Genomic DNA, 24745 nt, shown 5'->3' on the forward strand with positions numbered 1-24745 from the left:
CCAGTGACCGGGAAGACGACCGGCTTCAATAACTACCCCCTCATTCCCATCCACTATACTATATCCGCTATAGTGAGTGCCATCAATACAACGGGAAGAGCCATCAATAAACCACCGTTCTCCCTCCTGTAAAGGCTCATCACTCAAGTCTTCTCTGATCTTAGTCTGCAGGTCTATCACTTCCAAACATATATACTCTAACTCATTGATTGTGTTGGGAGAGGTTGGAGAGACTAAAAAGGCTGCTGGATTATGTTCTCTACTTGTAGTCAGATTTAGATCATCCCTATCCATTAAAATCGCTTCGTATTTCAAGATTCTAGAATCTGTAAGCCACCTACCAGCACGCTGTAACAGAATATTGCGAACGGTGTGAGGAGTGTGTACTATCATTGGGGCGCCAAATGTAATTTTTCGTGCTTCTTCAACTAAAATAGCAGTGGCTGCAATAGCTTGAACACATTCTGGCCAACCACGACAAACAGGATCCAAAACCTTTGAGAGAAAAGCAACTGGCTGCCTGCTGCCTGCCCTTTCTTGTGTTAAAACACCGGTTGCTACACCCCCTTTTGTGTTAGTATAAAGGTCAAAAGACTTATTAAGGTTGGGCAAAGCCAACACTGGGGCACTAATAAGGCGCTGTTTCACCAAGTTAAAATTATTAATCTCTTCTTCCATCCAAACCAGCGCTTCTCCCCCTAGAATCGCGAGTTTATCGTAAAGGAATCGAACTAGATTAGAATAATTTTCTATCCAAATTCTACAGTATCCCACTAGACCAAGGAATTTCCTGAGTTCTTGGGCATTCTTAGGAGGTGGGATCTGTAGAATACCTTGTATCCTTTCGGGACTGATCTTTCTGGTTCCCTGACTTACCAAATGACCCAGGTATTTAACCTCTGGTTGTATGAATTGTAATTTGGATTCACTCACCCTGAGACCCTTCTTTTCGAGAAAATTCAAAAGTGCAATGGTATATAGTTTAGCTGATTCATACGTCCTTCCCGTAATTAATAAATCATCTACATATTGAATTAACTGACAACTCTCTTCCCGAGGAGCCTCCTCTAATATTTGTTCTAGGACCTGGCCAAATAAGTTTGGTGATTCCATAAAGCCCTGAGGGAGTACGGTCCACCTGTATTGATTTTTACGTCCTGTAAAAGGATTCTCCCATTCAAAAGCAAACATATCTCTGCTCTCTGCTGCTAAAGGGCAGGTCCAGAAAGCATCCTTGAGGTCAATTACGCTAAACCATTTACTGTGGGGATCGATTTTACCCATTATTGTGTATGGATTAGGTATGACAGGGTGACGGGTGAGAATAATTTTGTTGAGTTCCCTCAAATCCTGTACTAATCTATAGGTACCGTCTGGTTTTTGGACGGGTAAGATTGGGGTATTAAAAGGTGACATACAAGGTTCTAGAATGCCATCTTTCACCAATTGGTCAATTACTGGCTGCAGCCCCTTTCGGCCACCCATTGGAATGGGATACTGCTTTCGCCTAATAATGTGCTCAGGATCTTTTAAGGTAACTCGTAGGGGAGGGATATCTAGCACTCCTCTATTGCCTCTTCCTGCCCATACTCCAGGACTTATGAGTTCCCGATCCTCCTCACTTAATACATATAGTTGAACCCCAATACCTGATTCTTGTGGTCTGGTGCCGATAGCCAATTGATCTTGTAAATCCCATCCCAGCAAACAAACTCCCGCTTGGGGAACTAATAAGAGATCTTCCGTTATAACCTTTTCTCCCATCTGTATCCTAACATCTCAATACAGGGACCGGGAAATCTCTTCCTCCTACCCCCGAAATCATTACTGTCCCCTCTATCCTCACGCCCTTGGGTGGGTGTAATATACTAGACCGGGCTGCCCCGGAATCTACTAAGAATATCATCCTATCACTGTGGGGTCCTATGCTTAAATTTACCAGTGGTTCTCCGTGCAGCCCCACAGTGTGTATTGACTGAGAACCGTGACTCCCCTATTCATAGTCTGTTTCCATCAGGGCATACGATCACGTCTCCCTGGCTCGCATGGGGCACTCTCTCTTGAAGTGTCCCTCCTTGTTACAATAGTAGCAGACCATTGTTCCCACTTCCCAATTCCTAGTTGGGTCTCCCCGGGGTCCTGGGAATGGTTGGCGTCCCCGGAATCCTCCTCTACTCCTTCCTCTACTCTGGACCCTATTTCCCCACCCCTGGCTCTCTTCCCAATGCCCAGGAGCTGGCACAAAGTCCCTACCTTTTCCTTGCTGTCCCTCCACAGCTCCCTTAAATGCCTGCATTAAAATCTTAGCGTTTCCCTTCTGCTTATCCTCAGATCTCTGTACAAAGGGTTTTTGCGCAATTTGTAGAAGCTGGGTTATTCCCTGCTCATGCCAATTCTCAGTTTTCTGTAATTTCCTCCTTGTGTCTGGGGCTGAATTTGTAACGAAACTCGTTAATACTAATTGTTCCCCTGCTGGGGATTCTATATCCAGACCCCCATATTGCTGTATAGCCGTATGCAATCGATTCAAAAATGCCAAGGGGGTCTCCTCGGGTCCCTGAGGAACTTCGAATGCCTTTTTAAAGTTCTGTCCCTTCGGAACAGATTCCCAGATTCCTTTAATCAGATTAGCCCTATACTCTTCCATTAATACCCGACCATCATTGGTATTTTTATCCCAATTAGGTCTAGCCAAGGGGAATTTAGCTTCTCCAGGTACCGCATCTGGTCCCCCTTGGTGATCCTGATCCCAAACTCTAATCCCTGCCTGGCGAATCATTCCACGCTCATCCAGGGTAAACAGAGTCTTAAATATAGCCGTTAATTCATCCCATGTATATATATTCGGTCCCAACAACTGATCCAATTGTTCAGTGCATCCCTGGGGATCCTCTATCAGGGAAATAATTTCCCTCTTAAAATTACGCACCACCGTACTGGTCAAGGGCACATTTACAAAACCGAGACCCCCCTCCCACGGGAACCTCCCGCAGGGGTCTCATCCAGCTAACTTCTAGCTTATTATTTCTGAAATCCTGCTCTTCAGAAACTGACTTACAGTATCCTGCCCTTTCTTCCAGTAGGTCCTCACTCAGCTCAAAACTAACCTTGCCTCTGTCTCTCGTAGGCAATCTAATACTTTGTGAACGGGTTAACATGCCACCCCTATTCTCTTCTCCTTTTGTTAGTTGTGGGGGAGGAGGGGAAGGTGTGGAAGGGTAGGGCACAGGAGGGGGGGAGAGATAGGAGCTGGTAAAGAAGGGGCATAGGGTGGAGGAAGGGAATGTAACACATCCCATTCTTGCGTCTCGGGTACAAGGGGTTCCTCATCCCTCTTATCCTCAGTTATCTTTTTGTTCAGGACCAGTTGGTCAACCGATCCCCTGAGCCAGCAGGCGGCATATTCCCTGCTTTCAATGTTATCCCTTTGATTCTTATACAGCCAGATGTTCAGTTCCTGACACATCCAGTCATCCTCAGATCCGAACCTCGGCCAATATAACGAGCTCCCTTTAATAGGGCTTTTAAGCCATTCCAGACAACAGTACTTAATCATGATAAGTTTGTCTTTTCCCCGGGCTCTCTCCGAACCCCAGTCAGATAAATTACTCCTAACGGACTCTGTTTAGTTATCTGATCATCCAATCCTTCACTAGGACTCTCTCTTTTACTGCCCATACCTCCCATACTGACAGGTATAAAAATTTCTCTTACCAGATCCAGTAGCTGCTCTTATCGCGCTTCCTTAGCGTTCTCCCGTCGTTTGTTCTCAATGCCTCTTCTCGGATATCACTCGCTTCTTCCACTGACTAGCCACCTGTCATCTGTGAGTCCAGCTGAATCAGCTGGGGTGCACCTACCCCCGTCGTCGGGCACTCTGTCAGTGGAGGGAGTGTGATCCCGGACGAGCCCCCATTTGTTAGAAATAGAAGTACCTTAACAGAAATGGCTCGAGACAAAAATTAAGAACAAAGAACATTTATTACAACAAGAATGCAAAGTTGGGTGCTTCCCCTTACCCTGGGAATACACACATACACTGGGGCTCACCCAACTTTTATACAGTGAATTTCAGTATCAGAATACCCTCCCCCTTACATTCTTCTGCCTCTTGGATGGGTTTGGCATAGGCAATCCTTCCTGCCTACGTGCAGTTTCAGTGAACTTGGAGGACCAGGGGGTATCCTGTCGGTGTCTTCTCATGTCATTATCCCCATTGTCCTTATTCACAACCTTGCCCTTGTCCCCATTCACACCTTTCCAACTCTCAGAGCTACAGTCTCTTCATATGCAGAGTTCGCTAATCCTGTCTAGGTTTACTAATTAAATATGCCTAACTTGATAAATCTGTGTATGGCTTATTAATTATATATGTAGAACTTGGTACTTCTGTCTGGGGCTAGGAGACCCTTATCTCATCCAGACTATCTCAACTTCCTACATTCTATTATTCCTTACCTCTCCTTATCTTATTCATACGGTGGGCTCACTGATCCTGTCGAAAAGACAAATAATTCTTATCTTTCAGAGGCTGACTCTGCTTCCTGCATTCTAATTTCCATGCTTAGCCTGTTCATACTGGTTTAATCCATCACTCCACATGTCTGCACTAGTTTCCCCATCTTTCATATTTTTATGTCAAGTTTCCTCATCTCTCACACCACCTTGGTCACGCTTTCTTCTCCTTCCTGTCATGCATAACATGCGTGAGTTTGAAAATGTGCACCACCATAATTGAGGGCAATTTCTTCCTTGATTTAATCAAACTGTTGGATGGACCTCTCATTTGTAAAATGCTCCTGCCCTTGTGTATTTTAACAGAACATTTTTCTCTGTAACACTATAATTACACTATTGTACATTTTTGTTTTATTTTGCACTAGTTGTTGCACACAAGGATAAGTTGACTTGCTTGGACAGCACACAAAAGCAAAATATTTCACTAACTCAGAACACGTAACAATATTCAATTCAATTTAATGCCATTGGGAAGGGTTTAAACTAGTTTGGTAGATGACTGGAAGATTGTTGAGGTTGAAATAGTATATAAAGATAGACCAAATCAATTAACTGTAAGCCAGTCAGCCTGACATCAATAGAGGCAAAAATGTTGGGAAAATTCTGAAAGATAGAATATGTTAGCATCTGTTAAGAAAAGAATGATGGAGCTGCTGTTACAGCACTGCAGCTGATGTGAACCTGGGGGACTGGAGATGCAGAGCTTCCCTGAAGCATCCTACCACCCAGTCCAACTGCTGACGGCTCCATACAGGCTTTATCTGGTCTGTTAAAGCAGCCAATGGTGTTTTATTTAAAATTTTGGGCACAATATAGTGATGCCTGTATATGGCAGCTATCTCTAGGGTTTGCAGACTCTGGTGGAGCAGCAGACTGACACAGGGCACCAGTAATGGGGAGATTACCATACTGTTGGGAAGGAGAAGCAGAGGAGATCACCCCAAAGATGGGGACCAGAGAGGGGCTCAGCAGCTGAAGGACACACGTAGGCAGTGAGCTGTTGGCTAATTGCAGGTGAGAGACCCGCACAGGGCTGCGGGCTGTTGATAACTTGAGGTCAAAGGACATGCAAAAAGCTGCGGGCGTCTGGAGACTGGCTCATGAGAATCAGGTATTGAAACTGAGATGCAAGAGGGTGCTGAGTACAAGAAGGGTTCCCAAAGAGCCCTGAAGCTTTCCTCATTGTGTCAGAGGTTTGGATCTGGGCTTAGGTTGCTGATGGTTTGAACTGAACTTCAGTCCTGTGTGGCTGCAGGAGCACTGGAGGCAAATCCACAGACACTTAATCACTCTGAGAGAACTCTCTTTTGCTTCTCTTTCTGACTGTTACAGACAGTGGTGAATGCTAATGGCAAATCTTTGTCTGCTCTATGGCAGACTAAAGGCAATTTTGTGTAATATGACATTTCTGTTTTATGACATGACAATAAATAATATCTGATCACCATGGATTTAAGGTTAAATGCCCTTGAGGAATTAACATTGGCTTAATGAGGATAGTTAATCCTGTATAATTTGCATGGATCCAGCAAAGTATTGAACAAAGGCCCACATGCAGTTTAATTAGGAAACTAAAAGCCTATTGGATCTAAATGAAACTGACAGGTTGAATTAAAAATTGGCTCAGTGCCACAATTCAAAGAACAAAGGAAATGTAAGTGATTTAAGTTAGCAGCACTTATTTTTGTTCTCTCTGCATTGCAGTTTGTTTACATTTGTTATCTGTTTACAGTTTGATTCTTTACATGTATTACACTATGTACAGTTTATTTTTTGCACTACCAATTAGTTGTAATTCTGCCATGCCTGCAGGAAAAAGGAATCTCAGGATTGTATGTGATGTCATATATGCAGACTGACAAGAAATTTGAAAATAATTTTTAGGTCCCTTGCTTTCAGTGGTATAAGGGAATGACTTTGGGGTAAAATGTAAGATGTACATTTAAGAAGTTTACTAATTGGCAATGTGATCGATGATGAAAAAGCAAGATTTAGGCTGAAGGAAGCTATCTATCAATGGGCTGGTTATTTAGTCCCAAAAGTGGGAAGTGGAATTAAATCTGGTAATATACAGGGGATAGGCAAGGAAATAATAAAAGATTGAATATTAAAAAGTATAAACAAACAGGGACCAGATGGATATATATATGATAGAATGACAGTTTAAAGGTTGCAAGCTTTTCTTGGATTTGAGTTTGTATCTCAAGATGATGTCAAAGCCTCTGTTTACCAATCTGCCACTTTAGCTCCTATGCTACGGCTTAAAAGCATGCAATTTTAGTAGAAGATTTTCCGTGAAATAACCAAAAAGTTTTGGTTTTCTTATTTCTATGTTGAGAGTTCCATAAATATATGAACTGCAGCTGTGTAATTGACAATATTCACATTCAAGAACTTCCTAGAAACCTGTGCTCATGACAACTTTCCATCTTTCCAAATACCTGGTGGAAAAGGAAAGGAAAACAATCATTCATTTTATTGTGTGCCCATTTCAGTCGTCTTGTCCCTACAAACACAGGTATTATTTTGATTACAGTCATAGAATATACATATCACTGTAGATGGCCAAGGCAAGCTCTAGCCTCACGCACACACACACTCCCTGACTTATGACCGTAACTGGGACCAAAGAATTGGTCTTGAAGTTAATGCAAGTCAGAATTTTGCACGTGGAGTACTGAAGTCTTAAAAGCAAATTTTTTAATCATATATTTTCTTCACTGTATATTTGACGATAGCATCTTAAAGCTTCCTGAGTTTGTCAATCAACATTGATGAATCTTTCCATGTTCTGGTCCATGCTTACCTTTTTAGTCGAGGTCCCAGGGTCTGTCGGCTGGGCATGGCCATCTTGATTCCTGTGCGAATGCGCGGCTCCTCAATTGGCGCATGTGCGACTCTTTGGTTAGTGCATGCGCAGTGGGTTCACATATTAGAGTTCGGTTGGTGCATGTGTGACAATTGTGCCCTGACGATATTGAATTCGAGTCCTTAACTCGCACAATATCCCGACTGAACTCCAATACGTAAACCTACTGCTCATGCACCAACCGAAGACTCGTGCATGTGCACAAGAATCAAGATGGCTGTGTCCAGCCTGGAACGCAGCTAACAAGGTAAGTATGCACATTTTGGCTCTTACAAGCCCTGTATCCCTGTTATAGTTTGTCAAATACAACAAACTGCATAAATTTTATATTTTGTATATCTTTTTCAAAAATTTGGTTGTATGTGCAGATGGACATAAGTCACTTAGGTCGCAAGTTGGGCAGTAGCTGTATAAATGTCCCCGGGTTAAAAACGAGTTCTGTTACCAAGGTCTGTCTTTAATTCAAATTTGTATTTTAAGTCAAAACAAGAACATATAGTCCTTATTTAGCATCAGTCAAATGTTTATCTTAGAATATATTTTACATTTCTATGCATGTAAAACACTGAAGAAACACTTCTAAATACACTACAACATCTTAAATGTAATGCAGTACAGGAGTGGGTGATGTTGGAGTTGTTCGCCCTTATTGTTCTTGGGATATTTTGCAGTCCTCTGAAAGGAAATACCTAAACTTTGTTGTTCTGCTGTTAATTTTAAATTTATACTCTGAAGTTGCAAATAAATTTCTCTATTTACTTTATTAAAACTTTTTGTAAGTTCACACTAATCACTGTTCAGGATGTTTGTGTTCAGTGTTGTGTGTTAAAGTAAATTATATATGCAATTACATTGTATTTTATTTCAGCTTTTGGGTTCTGGTAAAGAATGGAAGCAAACAATAGAGTGAAAATATCTTCAAAGAAAAAAATTAAGTCATCTAAACCAAACCTACTAGATTCTAGGACTTCAATAACTGAGGAGCAGACTGGCAAAAATTATCCAAAAATCACCCAAAGAGGCTTTTATTCAGACATCCTTGCTTCTGGGGCATTAACTATTCTAGGGGTAAGTGCCATGATTGTCACAGAACATCCATTATGGTCAAAAATCTCCAAATGATGTTGATTCCTAGTCAACAGATGATGAACCTGATTAAGTATATAGAAATCAACAGCACCCACTTTACCCACCCAATGCTTCAATGGCCCATATTTGCATCAGGATCTCTATTACACACTTTTGTTGGTTGGGTAATCTATTTTGAGTGTAAAGGCAAAATATTGAGAAACTAGACATTAGCATTAGGTAGCAAAGGAGAAAACTGCAGAGATTTTATCACCTCTTTCATGGTAAATGGTCAGGAATAGGGGAGGAACATCGTTATGGCTGTTGTTTTCCCAATTATACAAATAACATGTGTAAATAGTTTGCCAATTGCTGACCAGTTACAACAACTCTTTGAGTGTACTCCATTGAAGAAATAATGCTGAACTGCTGGCTGAATGTTTGCACATTCTGAATTCCCCTACTTTTGCACTTTCAGCAATAGATTATGGAAAGGTTGAAGTCTGATGAGGGTATCTTGCTTCCTTTCAGCTGTATAATTGGGTCAGAATTCCATGATCCCCTGAACCTTGAGGTCAATTAAACTTTGTACTGATCTCTTCAGTTTCATGTCAGCCTATAGGGTAGGAGCATCAAACAAAACCTCATTCATTTGAATGAGATTCACAGTCTTCAGCTAAAAAGTAAATATCAGTAATTTATTATTTTAACTTTATTTCAATTAATGTTTTAATTTACTTCGACAACAAATATTTTTACTGACCAGCCATACCAGTGCTAATCTATATGTGTGCATGCTGGATTAAAAGAGTGCATCACAGATCCTTCTAAAGTTTCCTCAACCAGTTCCCTCCTAATAACTTTGGACAATCAGTATAATTTGCTAAACTCAGTAATAGTTGAACCTTAACAAACCATATTAAATTCTGATAACTAGTCAGTGGAAGTAGGTAGAATGTCTTCCTTGGCCAATGGGTGAAGAACCAGGATCACTGTTCAGGATACAGTGGAAGATATTGAGGACTGAGGTGAGGAGAAATCTCTTCAAGCAGTGAAAGGTGAGCCTGTGGAATTCTCTACTATGGAATCTAAGTCAGAAATAGATATATTTCTGGACATAAGTAAAGGATGGAGCATGGGAGAAAGCAGGAGTATGGTATTGAGATAAAAGATCAGCTATGATCATATTGAAAGTGACCTACTCCTGTTCAGGATGAGCAGAGACATTTAGAAACAATGAGAAGGAACTTTGACACCATGGAGTTGTCAGAGGCTACTGGAGCAGTCAGAGGACAGTGTAGATGACACATCTAGCTTCTAATATTTCCCAATCTCAAGAAAAGTATCTCTTGATATTCTGAATTGTATCTTATTCATCCAAATAAATCAAACTTCATAATTGTAGTTATAAATAGCTTTAATTTTTCATTGATAAAAGTGAATAAACATTTTCATAGCTTGGCACTTCATAATGATGAGTAAAACAAAGGATATTGTAAATGATAACGATACTCAACTTCAAACAAATATAAACAAATTAAAATGATAATAAATGATTAAAAATGAATAATGATACATTAAAAGAAAAGTTTCTCAAGTGAGCTTACTCTCCTTCCATGGTCATTCCAAGAATGAGAAGGGAACTCCTGGTCTGCTCAGATAGTATGACATATGATGTCATAGTAACTATGGTAACTCTACAAAAACAATTAATCCTTAAAGGGAAAGTCATAAAACAACCATAAATCATAAACACAAGGTTTTAATCTCTACAGACAGTTCTCCAACTTCTGTTGCCGATGTTCTTGTAATCATTTGTAGTTTGAGGCTGATGAATTTTACTGGGATTGGGCATGGGTTTTCTTTTTATCACTCAGGAATATTTACCCTTGTCAATCAATATAATTGGGAACGTTTACAAGAATGAGAAGGCACATGTCATGATTAAATCTGCAATTTCCTTGTATATTTTAATGTATTCACATTTTTTTGCTCTAGTTCTTAATACAGAATATAGGGGAAATTGTTTGGTGTATTGAATGACGGCACTAACTACTTTGATATCAGTCCGAGAACTATTCTGCACAGGAACAGGCCCATTTGCTGAACTGGTCCATGCTAATCATCTTGTTCATCTGAACTAATCCTATTTGCCTGCATTTGGTCCATATGTGTCCAATATTTCTGTTCATGTGTCCTTTAAATAGTGCACTCAATATGCAAGGTACAGAAGCCTGAAGCAAAGCACCCCTAGGATCAAGAACCGTTTCTTTCCAATAGCTATCAGGCTCTTGAACCTCCCCTTGTAATACTAATTATGGACTGCTCTGCACGTCAAAGATCTATCTGCACAGGAACACCACATTTAAAAAAAAACTTGCAGTATGGTAATGTGTTTGCAAAAATATCAGGTTTGGTGACATTGGATGACATTTTCCTTATTCTAATAGATCCTAATTTCAAAGTATGAGCTACAATTTTCTGAATTTCAATCTCTTTAATCCAACAAATCTAACTCTGTGAATGTTGCTTTATGTGGCTTTAATTCATTGATAAAATGGATAAACATTTTGCATAACTTTGCATAACTTTGCATTAATACTTTCATAATGAAGAATTACAAAGCATTGGTACAAGAGCTTAGAGATACTAGCTTAAAGAAATGCACAAGCTTTAAAGAGATGTAAAGAAAAATATCTCGTGCTCATGCTTCTACATTGTTGAATAATGAACAAGTTGTTAGCAAGATGGATATTATGACATATTACATCAGTCACTCTGGTAACACTACAAACAATAGCTCTCTTAAAGAGATAGGCACAAAATTAAGTTTAAAAAGCACAAGTTTTTAACCTTTACAGTTTCACAGAGAGATGAGTCTGGACACAAGTGTTACAATCAAAGGTAACTTTATTGTACACATTGGAAACAAACAGGGGAAGACATCAAATGATAATTACTCTACTACTTAATAGTAATGTACACATTCACATCCGACCCAGGTTGGACTCCGATACCAGTGGCCGTCTATCTTCTACACAGTATGAGACAAAAACTATAACAGTGTAAGAGGTACATCAGGTACAAGGGACTCCGATAATGTTGGCTGTTTATCCTATCGCACTCTCCCTCACGTGTGCAAACTTCACAGACTGACTTTCAAACACACTCCTGATTCCCTGTACCAATGGGGGTGTGTTTGCACCGATCTATTGCAATACTATGGCTCAACTAAGTATACTGCACATCTTCCCTGCGATTCCTCCAATGATGTCTAGAGTAGTGATCTAGGGTGGAGTGATATCTGTGACTTGGACCAAGAGACCAACTAGGTTTCAGACAGGGAGGTCACGCGATCTTTCGCAATCCATAATGGTCCAGACAGGGAGGCCACATCCTCATCCACAATCCACATACAACATTCCACCCCTCAGAAGTCTCATCACTTGCCAATCACTACAAGTACAATGAATAAAGGGTTTCTAAACTGCAAAATCTAAGTAAAATGTTATAACTAGAAAACAAAACAAGAAAATTGATATATATGTAAGTGCCTTCCATATGATGGACACTGTTGTGCTCGGCCTCAGAGCAACACATCGTGTTATATGGCGAGCTCTCCACTGGCCACCGTGACAGAGGTGCACCAAAGAAAAGGTACAAGGACTGCCTAAAGAAATCTCTTGGTGCCTGCCACATTGAACACAACATAATCTGTCAGAGTAAGCATGTGATTATTATATGTTGTGTATTGTGTATCTGCACTGTGGTTGAGAGAAATGCTGCTTCAATCTGGTTGTGCAGTCAGATAATAATAAACTCGAACTTAGATGATAGCATATAATGCTTTTCTCTGGCAAGATCGATCTTTGTATTTGGACAGAGAAACATGGTTTTTATTCTGATCTTTGTTAAAAACAAAATTTTATTATAGTCCTTTATAATTGTTTTTGGAAATACTTTTGAGTCTGATAAATAGCATGTTGTTTTTGTTTTCTATCATTAGAATGTTCAGGAAGGTCCAAATGTAATACGGCATTTATTAAATCAGTCAGGCCAGGAACATTACACTCCTGAAGGTAAGAAACTGAATTTATTGTGATCTCAATGGAAACAAAAATCATGAGAATGTAGAGCATTTACTATCCTATTGTTTTACAATAAGGCATAACATGATGTTTTACTCTTGATAGAATTGGTTTTGTAGTTACAAGAGACTGAAGATCCTGGAATCTAGAGCAAAAAAGCACCTGCTGAGGGAACTCAGTGGGTCAAGCAGCATCAGTTGGAGAAAAAGAACTGTTGACTTTTTGGGTTGAAATTCTTCATTGATTTTGGTATGGTTGAACAAGTATTAGATTGCCTACTGTTGTTCAGTTTTTAAATCTAAAATTTACCTTAATTATTTTCTGATCTGGAGCACCTAACCCATTTTGTTCTATTGTCTTTCTTGTTCGACCCTCTGCTACCATCTCTGTTTGAAATAAGATTGAGGGCCAAACTAAATGCTATCATGAGTACAGTGAAGTATGAAAAGAACATTATCCCCTCCCCCCATTTTGTTTAGGCACCTGCCCACATTTTGTCCATATCTTGATGAAGGACTCAAGCCCAAAATAATGGTTATGTATCTTTCTTTGTTCTATAAAGTACACTGATTGACCTGCTGAGTTTCTCCTGCATTGAGTTTTTACCTCAACCGCGGTACAAGTAGACTTTTGTGTTTTACCTCAAGAACATTATCTGAGTTTCATCCTCTTTCTTTTCTCTTAAATGGTTCAAACTTTCATCTGAACATGAAGCTACTGTCAGTAGTCAATAGAATAATTCTAGTTAGATGTAGCAAAAGATTTAGGCAACCAAATTCAAATAAGCTACAATCTCATTATTGAGTTATACAACACTGAAGCAGGCCTTTGGTTGTGCTTACCATCAAGCACCCAATATAATTTATTTTATTTTGCAGAAAAAAGCCAAAATAGCAATCCTTTCTAGAAACCATGCTATGGTCATGTTGTACTGGGTCTGTTGCAGTTTCCTTAGTTGTGCCAAACAAGTTATTCTCTAATTTTAGTTTCCTCTTTCCATGGGCCTGAGGACATCGTAACACATTTGGAGTCTCAAGTATATGGATCTGATACAGAACTTCACAAAAGCACAGACTTTACACTGAAATCTTTTCAGCCAAAGGTGCAAATTCCATTTCAAGTGGCTCCTGGTCAACGACCTCGCAAAATTGAGATTGAAAGGTAATATCTTCCATTTCACTGTGGTGATTCTTGTTAGGACTTTAGAGATTAAAGAAGATCAATTTCTCCACTTGCTGTAAATGTAGATCGTCTTTTAGATTTGTTAGATAATCTAAATATGCTTTAAAATAAAAATGCTGGTAACAGTGAATTCAGCAGCAACTTATGCAAAGAGAAACAATATTTCAGGTGTGGGATTTGTCATGAAAATTGGAGAAAAGAAGTTAATTTTGTACATCATACAAGGTGGGGGAGTGATGGGTAGAACAAAAGTAATGTCTCCAATAGGGTGAGACCAAATTACTTGTACGTTCTCCCCATGTCTGTGTGGGTTTCCTTCCACCCTTCAAAATGTATGGGGTTTGTAGGTTAATTGGGTGCATTTGGGCCATAAAGTTCTTGTAAAATACAGGAGGCCACAGACAGAAAGGGCAGAATCGGAGTGGAATAGTGAATTAAAGTGGCAGGCAACTGGAAGTTCAGAATCACTCCTGTGGTTTGAATGCGGGAGCTCTGCAAACCAATCACCCAATGTGCATTCGGTTTCTCCAGTGATCAGGAAGTTGCATTGTGAACACCAAATGCAGTACATTAGATTTACAATGTATAATCTGCAATTCACAACACAGGATATACAAAATGTGCAAGTGAATTGCTCTTGTACCTTTTTAAAAAAAAAAAAAAAAAAAATTGGGTCCCTGGATGGTGGGAAGAAATGAAAGACAGAAGTGATATCTCTGCTTCACACCATCCTACCATCCCATCCCTTCTCTCCATCCATAAGTTGGTCAGTAATAGCATTTAACATTTTATATATTTTGGTTTGTAATAGGCGGCGACGGCAATATCAGAGTCAGAATCTTAAACAGCTGCTTAAGCACGAAGGAATTAATTCAGACAAGTTAATACCACGTCACTCTGGACCAGAAAAGAATCGTGCTAAGAGTGGAAAAAATCCAGCGCAATTCACTGTTTACCTTCCATTAGAGGTATTGTACAGATTTAGCAGATATTATTTTCAGTGATATTTGCAAATGTATACAGTAGTTTTTTTTGTAGCACAGTTTATGTTTAAATCAGTTGATCTCTGTAGAAGTGTATCTCTGAAGTTGATGCCTGTGCAAAATCATCTAATAGCTTATAAAGATAGATGTTCATACACAGGTATTGATAATGATAATATCTTAGAAGATAAATATTTTATGACAAAAGGCAAAGCAAAAGAAAATTGCATGCTTTATCACAGTATCAATTACATTTTTCTGGCTGAGTGAGTATAGAGGCAGATTGAGGTATTCTTGTGTACTATTAAACAGAGGAAGCTATTCAGGTCATCAGGTCCACTTGCACTCCTATTTTGTCTCTGATGTCTAGGGGAGTACTCACCATGTTTTCCTATAGCCTGCAGCTTATTCTTTTCATATTACCCATCATATGTAGTTAACGAAAAAAGTTTAAGATAATTGCACAAAGTTGGGTGGCAAGCCAGAAGACTGGAGATAATATTAAAAACACTAACACATGCCTAAGATATTAAGGAGGAAAAGTCACATTGCATAAAAAGCTCTCCAGAAATATTAGTGGTGGTTTCAATGGATATTTAAAAAAAGAGATAGCTGGCTCTCCAGAAGGTGAGTCTTTGAATCATTTATGGAAACCAAGGAAATGGCAGACGAATTAATCATGGACTTTGCATTTGTTTTCATTATAGAGGATACAAGTAATATTGCAGAAATAGCTGTGTATTAGGAATTGGAAAAAAATGAACAGACAAGAAAATTACTATCATCAAGGAAGTAAGCAAATTATTACAAGTGTAATACACAAGCGTGCCGGAGAAACTCGGCAGATTATGCAGCATCCATAGGAAGTATAGGAACTTCATGCTCAAAACTGATTAGCCTTTGCTTCTTATGGATGCTGTGTTACCTGCTGAGTTTCTCTAGCACTTTTGCATATTGCACTTGTCCCCAGCATCTGCAGATTTCCATGTTTAAATTTATTACAATTCTCTGGGAACTGATGAATTTTATCTTTGTGTGTTAAAAGAAATGGTTAGAGGGATATTTGATGCTTTAGTTTTAATTTTCTAAAATTCCTTAGATTCTGGGAAAGTTTCCTTTGATTAGAAAGCAGCAAATAGAACACATTTCTTCAGATGGAAGGGGGACAAAGCAAGAAACTACAACAAATTTAGCCTTGTATCTATAATGAGGAAAACATTGGAAACTACTCATAATGTATCATAGGGGGATTAAAAAAATTCAAGGCCATCAAGAAAAATCAACATGCTTTGTGAAAGGAAAATGATCTTTGAAGAGGTAGCAAGGGACCTGGTAGGTGTATTCTACTTAGATCTCTAGTGGCATTTAATGAGCTGCAGCATCAACCATTATTGCAGAAAATAAAAGTTCATGGCATGGGTGGTAATAATGGAAGAATGGCTAGCTGACAGGAAGCAGCAAGTTGGTGTAAATGGGTCTTTAAATGCATGGACCCAAAATATAATGAATCGTGCATCACAGCAATTGGTTCTGGGACTTCAGCACTTTACTATCTATATAAAAGACTAATAAAGAGACTGAAAGTATAGTCTCTAACTATATTGCTGAAGAAAGATGGATTACAAAATTAGTTGTGAAGAAGACAAAGGAGGCTACATGGGGTTAGATCTGTTAAGTGACTGGGTGACGATCTGGCAAAGAGAGTATAATGTGGGAAAATGTAAAATTGTTCATTTTGGAGAAATGTTTAAAAAAAGCATTCTACAAATGAGAGATTGAATTGTTCTAATATCCATCATTTGTAAAAGGTGAGCAAGAATTTAACAGTGTGTTAATGTTTATTGCTTTAGGAATTAAATATAAAAATAGCAAATTGGTGAGTACACATCTGAAATACTGTCCATTTGGCTTCCTTTCTTAAGGAACAATATAAATGCTTTGGAAGCAGCTCAGTGAATGTTAACCAGCCTAATACTGCAAATTAGTGCATTTTTTATGAGGAAAGTTTGGGGAGGTATATAGTGGTAAGAAGGGTGAGAGGGGTCAAATGAAACATACAAAATCTTCAGGTATCTTGACAAAATGGTCATGGAAAGGATGGTTCCTTTGTAGGAGAGCAAGACTACCAGCCACCATTATGTCAACCTTCTACAGGAGCTCTATGGCTGGCTGCATCATAGTGTGATAAGGTTACTGCAGAAAAATGGATTGAAGGACAATCCACAGGACCATAAGAGTGGCACAGAGGATCACTGGAGTCTCCTCCCCCCCCCCCCCCCCCCCACCCATTGATGTGATCTACCAAGATCATTGTCTGAAGAGGGCACGCAAAATTGTTGAGGACCTCTTCAACCCTGCACACAGCATCTTTCAGCTGCTGCTATCGAGAAAGAGATACAGGAGTATCAGAGCCAGCATCACCAGGCTGAGGAATGGCTTCTTCCCAGGGGCTGTGCGAATGCTGCACGACCAAATGAACAGTTCACCACTGAAACAATATTAATTTCTATATATTAAAATTTGTCCTGCATATGTATTGTTTATCTGTATGTGTGTCATGTCTAGTTGTGTCTGCGTGTTTTGCACTGAGGACTGGAGAGCACTGTTTCATCAGGTTGCACTTGTGCAATCAGATTACAATAAATTTGTCTTGACAAAAGGTAATTAAAAAAAAAAATTGACGAGCAGTGTGCCTCAGGGATTGGCGTTGGGTCCCTTGTTGTTTACCTTAATGATTTGGATGATGGAGTGGTAAATTGGGTTAGTAAATATGCGGATGATACAGAAATAAGGGGAGTTGTGGATAGTGAAGATGGTTTTCAGGGACTGCAGAAGGATTTGGACTGCTTAGAAGAGTGGGCTGAAAGATGGCAGATGGAGTTTAATACCAATATGTGTGAAGTGCTTCATTTTGGGAGGAATAATCAAAACAGGACAAATGCAGTGAAGGGGAGGGCACTGAGGAATGCAGAGGAACAGAGGAATTTGGATTAACGGTTCATCGTTCTTTGAAAGTGGAATCTCATGTGGATAGAGTGGTAAAGAAGGCTTTTGGAATGCTGGCCTTTATAAATCATAGCATAGCATAGGAATTGGGAAGTGATGTGGAGACTATTCAAGACATTGGTGAGGCCAAATTTGGAATACTGGGTGCAATTCTGGTCCCCAAATTATAGGAAGGATATCAATAAGGTAGAGAGGGTGCAGAGAAGATTTACTAAAATGTTACCTGGATTGCAGTATTGAGAATATAAAGATTGATTGATTAGACTGGGTCTTATTCATTGGAGTGCAGAAGGTTGATGGGAGATTTGATAGAGGTATTTAAAATTATAAGGGGGATTGATAGAGTAGATGTGAATAGGCTCTTCCCCTTGAGGGTAGGTGAGATTGGAATGAGGGGCCATGAGTTAAGGGTTAGGGAGCAAATGTTTAGAAGTAACATGATGGGGAGCTTCTTCACTCAGAGTGGTGGCTGAGTGGAATGACCTTCCGGAAGAGGTGGTTGCAGCAAGATCAATTTTGTCATATAAGAAAAAGTTGAATAGGTGCATGGATGTGAAGGGATTGGAGGATTATGGAGAGGGTGCAGGTAAGCGGGACTAGAGGAGATCACTTAAATCGGTATGGACTAGAGTGGCCAAGAAGGCCTGTTTCCGTACTATAATTGTTTATGGTTATATGGTTATTAAAGAAAGAGAGAAGATTAATATTTAAAAAAGAGAGTTTTGAGATCAGGTCACCCTGATGTTTGGAACTGTCTATCCTAGAGGGTAGTAAAAGCAAGAGTTTGAACATTTTAAAGGGTATTACCAGTAACTTTTTTTAGTTAACTACAGATGGTGAGTTAAACAAGGGAGTGAGAGGTACTATGAATGAATAGAATCATGGAGTAGTGGTTGCAATCAGATCATCCATGAGAGTATAAATGGGAGAGCAGTCTTGAATGACAAAGTATATTTGTATGAAAATAATTCCCCCCCCCCTTTAAAAATCAGGTATAATCCTCTCTACGAATACTTTAGCTTTCTTTCACAAGGTGGCAGTATTCACCAGCACTTCAGATTTAAAATAACATTATCATTTGTTTCATTTGCACTTTCTTTACTTATTTGCTGGTCCTACTCAAAACCTTTCTCTTATTTCCACACATGGTCTTCATGGCATATTTTTAACTTAATCATGTCCTTTCTATTGTGCCAAATAGGTTATCTCCTCCTGTCATATGCATAGTGTAGCTTCTTAAAAATCCATAACTGTTTATACACTACAAGAATGGTGACCAAAGTGCTCCTTCTTAGTCCATTAATGATTTCTGAAATAGTTTGATGTATTCCTGCTTGTACTGCTATGTAGCATGAGAACTCTTTCAACACCTAATCGGTGATGCACGCTACAGTTGACAGTGATTGAACCTCAATAATAATCATTGCTGTGGATGCTGTCAGAAAAATATTAACTTATTGTTTTGTTAGTGAATGAAGAGCACTTCATCTTGCACTGTTTCAGGGCCTTGATGATTAGTAAATAATACGATTAAGTTATTTCTATTTTAGAGACAAGAATTTTTGTTATGATATATTTAAATTAGCACATTATTTGGATAAAACCCAATTCTGCATTTGCCAAAAGATAAGACTGAAGTAGAAAATGTCAAAAAGTCAGATAGAGATTAGAGACAGAATTAGCTGCCAAGTAAGATGGTGGTCTAGAAAGTCAATTTTGCATGTATTATCTTAAGGTGTCTTGCGTGTATAGAAACATTGAATGAGCAGAATGTGATGGCTTCACTTGTCCATGCCGTGCATCATTGATGTTTACCCTGAAAAATTAATTCATCCTTCCCAATTATACTTATCAACGCCTGGACTGGTCCCAACTGCCGAGGCGAGGCAATAACTGCACACTTGTAGTAGGTTATCGGGGTGCCGGTAGCAGCTTCTCCACCTCCCCCGACCGGGACGTTGGCTGGACTCTAGAAATTCTTCTTCTTGCTGAGAGACGTTTCAACCCCTCAGAGAGTCTCCACTTCATCAGTGGGACCATGGCTTATATTACCCAAAAAATTGTTTACTCATAGCTTATCTCTTTGAATAAATTATTTAATTATCTTCAAGGTCTCCTGACAGTCTGCGACCAACAAAAGACAACTGCATCTCTGGGCCTCATGGTGGAATTTAGATTATGTCTTCTGATGCAACTTCATCCTTTCTTGCATAAACTGGTCTAAATCCTCCATTACACGTGCGTGTATAGAAACATTGAATGAGCAGAATGTGATGACTTCACTTGCCCATGCCAAGCATCGTGATGTTTACCCTGAAAAATTAATTTACCTAATTAATAATGTGTACTACACACAGGAGATTATTTTGAGCATCATGAAAAAGTTTCATTAAGGAAATCATCAATTATTTGCAGATTACTTGTAGATTCATTTGGAGCAAAGCCTGCTGTGATCAATGTAGAATGTAATGTTGCTGGAGATTTTGGGGCATTTGAGATTGCTTTAAAAATAAAATGCTTCCATATTGAATCCCTGCATTCCCCAGCTCAATCAGGAGCAGGAGGAGCAGAACCTAGGCTCCCTTACAGCAGAAGCTGAGGGAGGCAATAGAAGAAAGGGTTTGGCCAAGTAAGGCTGTCTAACAAGAGTTGTCTGGAGCAATCTTTTTATCCAAATATCCAGAAAAAAATCTATTCCAGGGTTTTCAATGGAAGTGGTGAAAAAGATTGGCCACCTTCTCCTCAAGTTGTGCTGTCCACCAGTTTTTTTTTGTTGAAACTGTGATTGGATGCTGACTTCTCCTGCAAGAAAAAAGGGTGTGGAAGTGAATGGCTGTACAAGAGCTGCTGTGGTTAAATAAATAGAAGCAAGGGAAAGGCCTAAAAAATAATTCATCCAATACTGAGTTTCCACAGAGTACTTACTTATAGCTTGCTGATGTCCCGCAAGAGCAGGAGTGCGTTTTGGTTTGACTCTAGGTGTCTGGAAGTCATGGATAGTGTGATTGGGTGTCTATCTGAATCAAACTTGATTAAATAGCAGTTGGTATCACTCAAACCGGTCTCGAAGCTGGCAATTCACATTAGATACAGTGGCAGATTATTCAATCAACTGAAGAATTGTGGATGAGCAATGCATTGAAATCATCATTTTCTCCTTCTAATATTATGATGGATGTAATATTATCTCTATTAGTGATGATGTGAGAACTAGAGGATTAGGTTCTGACAACCTCACTTTAGTGGTGTGCCTTCAGGCAGTAGAATATTTTTCCTTGATCCTCACTGATTTGAATCTTGGTTGGGCTTGTTAGTGCCATTCTTGATCAGATACTTAACTGATGGCAAGAGAAGCACCTTAACTTTTGGCTCTGGTGATGAAGTTTCATCCATATTTGGACAGCAAGGTTTAATGTCACTAATCCTGGCAGGATCTCCACTGAACATCATTTGGATGTCGTTGGTGAACATTTCATGCTTGACATCACTATTCATGACACCCAGCGATACTTTACTGATGATAATAAAAACAGAAAATGGAAATGCTTAGCAGGTCAGGCTGCATCTATGGAATGAGAACCAGCTAATATTTTTGGTTCAATACCCTTTATCAGAGCTGGAAAGGTGACAAAAGAAAGCTTGTTAACCTACAGGTTGGATGGGTTGTCACTGATGAGTTAAAACCGGGGTGATCATGTAGAGAAGATTGGTCAATGAGTGAATGGAAGCAGCTTGACACTGAGAAGTTGTACAAAAGAACACAGACAAAAGAATGTGGGAATTGCAAAATGTGGAGTTGGAAGACATTCCCAGCAGATCATGCTGGCATGTCCTCCATTATCAAGGAAGAAGAAGCATCCTCATGCAGAACTCAACAACTTCATCACTTTATTTACCAACTTCCACCCGCCCTTCACCTTCACATACTTCATCTCTGACTCTTCCCTTTTTCTGGATCTTGCTGTCTCAGTATGATAGCACCGGATTTAAACCCTGGTCACTGGCACTATAATGGTGTTGCAGTAACCATTGAGGTGTGGATAAGCTCATTTATTTATTTGTCTTTTGTAGTTTACTCAGTAATAATGCTACCAAGCTACTTTTGGTGATAGATATTGAAGCTCTGCTCTTGCTAACCTCAGCTACATTCAAGTGATGCGCCTATTAATTTTCTCAAAGAAAGAGATTTGTGATCATCAGTAACAAGTTTCCTTGGGTGTATTGATGATGCCATGCGAATACATGGTTTAGATGTTAAAGTTGAGGTCTTTCAGGCCAATTCCTTCAGACTTGTACACCTCTATAATGTCAGTTCTGTCAGTGCTCAGAATATACTGTATCTCGTATTTGGTGAGAGAGGAATCGGGGACCTTGTCTTGTGTTCAGAAAATTGGAAGGAGCTTGAAAATTGGAACTCCCAGAATAAATGGTATTCTTTTATTTCAGCTTCTAGTTCTGTGAAAGACACAGAACCTGGTGGCTAGCAACTATTTTTTAATGTGTTCCAATTTCTTAGAAATGTGGCTAAGAATAACATCAATAGACCTAGGGACATGATTCAGGAGTATTGTTGTGAATGAAGATTTGAATTTTAAGTTCCAAGCTCCAGCTATGGGAGAGAAAGGGGCAGGAAAATTGATTCCTATTTCAGTTATAATTGCCACTGTCCTTTTATAAACAGGTTAATCACATGAAATTGTTGCCTTCAATCATATTCTTTCAGAGTTCAACAAGAAAAAGCCCCCAAACAAATGTTGTTGCCTTCTGTTTAATAAATATTTATAACTGTGCTTTATACTTAATATGCAATAGGTGTTTGATGATGAAGAATTTGAAAGTCGCACACCAGATGAATGGTTAGAACTTGGCTATGAGGAAGGATCCAAAGAGCGGAAACCCATTCCAGGAAATGCACTTCTACCCAAAGATGACAAGTTGGGACATGGTACAGTATATTAAAATATTATGTTGGCTAGTTTTTCCATCAAATTCTTTAATTTCAGATTTCCAGCATCCAATGACCTTTCTTTCTGTAAATATAATTTTAAATGCTATTCTGTTATTGTTAAAAAAACCTCTTGTTTTTCGCAACATTTAAACCATTGACAGAGTCAAAGCTATCTGTTTTTAAATGCATTAAAAATTCTTGTCAAAATCTGGTGATTTCAAAGTACATTTTAGATGAACAAATACTTATTGGCATTACTTATTGAGACAAATTTTAATAGGAGAATAGGAGAAAATAGGTTAGCAAATTTTGTGATTTTGAATTTTATTTCCATTTTGGTTAAACAAAGTACCATTTATGTTGATAGAAAAGGAGTTCCTAATTTGTTACCATTGATTTAATATTCCTGTACAAAATGAAGAACTATTCCATTGTATCTAAAGATCTTCTTTGTCTACTGGCTATCCATCCCATAGGATGATGATGGTTTCTTTCAGTCATTTTGTGGGGTTTGATATGTGCATCCTGGAGTGGCTGTACAGGCCAATCCTTGACAGGCCCTGCTTGCCACCTACTTGGTAGGTGAGGCCTGGAGGGGGAGCAGGGGAGAAAGCTCTGTTGTTGCGGTTTCTGTGCCATTCATCTGTTGCCACTTTCAGGCATGTGAATTTTCTGCATTTCCATTAATTTCTGCATTTTTTAAATCCATTTTCCGCATTTTAAAATGATTTCCATATTCATGAGCTCGGATCGGATCCATTGGTATTCTCACTGCTACCTTCAAGCAGAAGTGGAGTGCATCTCGAGCTCCTGGCGGGCAGCAGCAGACTCGGGCAGCCGGCAGGAGCAGCGGGAACCTTGGGCTCACAGGTAGCAGTGAGAACCTTGGGGTCCTAGCAGGAGTGGGGCCTCAGTGGTGGCCAGCATTTTTGTAAATGTGTAAATGGGAATTGGGTGGAATAAAGCAGTGAAGTGTTTATTGTAACTAGGAACAAGGTGGAATAAAGTTGCGAACATACTATGAAGGTAACAAAAAGGCATGGAGAAGGAAAAGAATAATTGACAAATCACTGGAAAGATAAACATTTTCAAATTCAATAAAAATGTTATTAATATACAGTGATATATTCACATTATTTTGTAATTCCGCTTTTACTTTGAAATGCACTAAAAGAGGCTTGAAACTGGTAATTTTGTTTAATTTTTAAAACAATTTCCAAATGGGGGTATTGCCCCCCCCCCCCCAGCAAGGGGAACTGTGCCCTTTGACCCCCCCCCACTGTATGCCTTGCACAAATGCTCAGCTCTTTTCCTCTTTTTTTAACCTCACTCACGTGCCTGCTCTTTGAGCCAACATCTTTTCTGTCTTTCCACCATGAACGATCTTGAGCCAGATCCTCCCATGTTGCTGGGACAATGTCAGCTTTCTTGAGACTCCTGTGCAGTACATTCATGTACCGTAGTTGCTGTCCTCCTCGTTTTCGGCTATAACCATATAACCATTTACGGAGCGGAAACAGGTCATGTTGGCTTTTCGAGTCCGCACCGGTTCACTGATTTTGTGCGCCCTCTTCAGGCATTGGTCCCAGTAGATCTTCATAAATAACGATGGGCGAATTCAATGCAGGTGGAATCAGATAATAGCAAAACTATGAGCAAACAGATTGGCTGTCTGTGTACCAAAAATAGTAAAACTTGACGAAACTGGATTTATTAAGAAAAGACAAAAAATGGACAATATCTCTAAGTTCATTAACTTAATCCATGCAGTACAAGGAAAGAAGACTCTAACCCTCAATACCAATTTCTAATTTCTGCATTCTACTCCCCCTGCCAATCTAGTGAAGGAATCAAGCAATTAGTTCAGTATTTTCAAAGACAGTATCTTACTTGAGTCCCTTTGCTTATTTTTCATTTCCATTTTTAGGAAAATTATGAATCCAAACCAAATCAAAGTAGTTTCAGTTTAAAAAAAATTATAATCATGATAATATAAATCACATTCATATAAGCACATTATATAGAATACAGGCAGGTTAAGGCCCATAAGTTTTAAACAAAGGAGTCTTGGTTAAGTATTTCA

General features: G+C 39.2%; 1 protein-coding gene across 3 annotated transcripts in view; it reads left to right on the plus strand.

Moving 5' to 3' along the window:
* The window catches only part of dnah1 (dynein, axonemal, heavy chain 1), a 431328-nt gene that overhangs the window by 4864 nt on the left and 401719 nt on the right, over window positions 1-24745 (plus strand). For 2 of the 3 annotated variants that reach the window (XM_069936771.1, XM_069936773.1), the window contains exons 2-6: window positions 8256-8455; window positions 12462-12534; window positions 13530-13704; window positions 14537-14693; window positions 22527-22659. In XM_069936771.1, the coding sequence (XP_069792872.1) occupies window positions 8276-8455; window positions 12462-12534; window positions 13530-13704; window positions 14537-14693; window positions 22527-22659 (718 nt within the window). In that variant the 5' untranslated portion in view covers window positions 8256-8275. Of the gene's footprint in view, window positions 1-6070; window positions 6173-8255; window positions 8456-12461; window positions 12535-13529; window positions 13705-14536; window positions 14694-22526; window positions 22660-24745 lie in introns of those variants that run through there. The other variant, XM_069936772.1, reaches the window with a different exon arrangement.

The sequence above is a fragment of the Narcine bancroftii genome, chromosome 5 (assembly GCF_036971445.1).
Source record: "Narcine bancroftii isolate sNarBan1 chromosome 5, sNarBan1.hap1, whole genome shotgun sequence".
In the NCBI taxonomy this organism is placed as follows: domain Eukaryota; kingdom Metazoa; phylum Chordata; class Chondrichthyes; order Torpediniformes; family Narcinidae; genus Narcine; species Narcine bancroftii.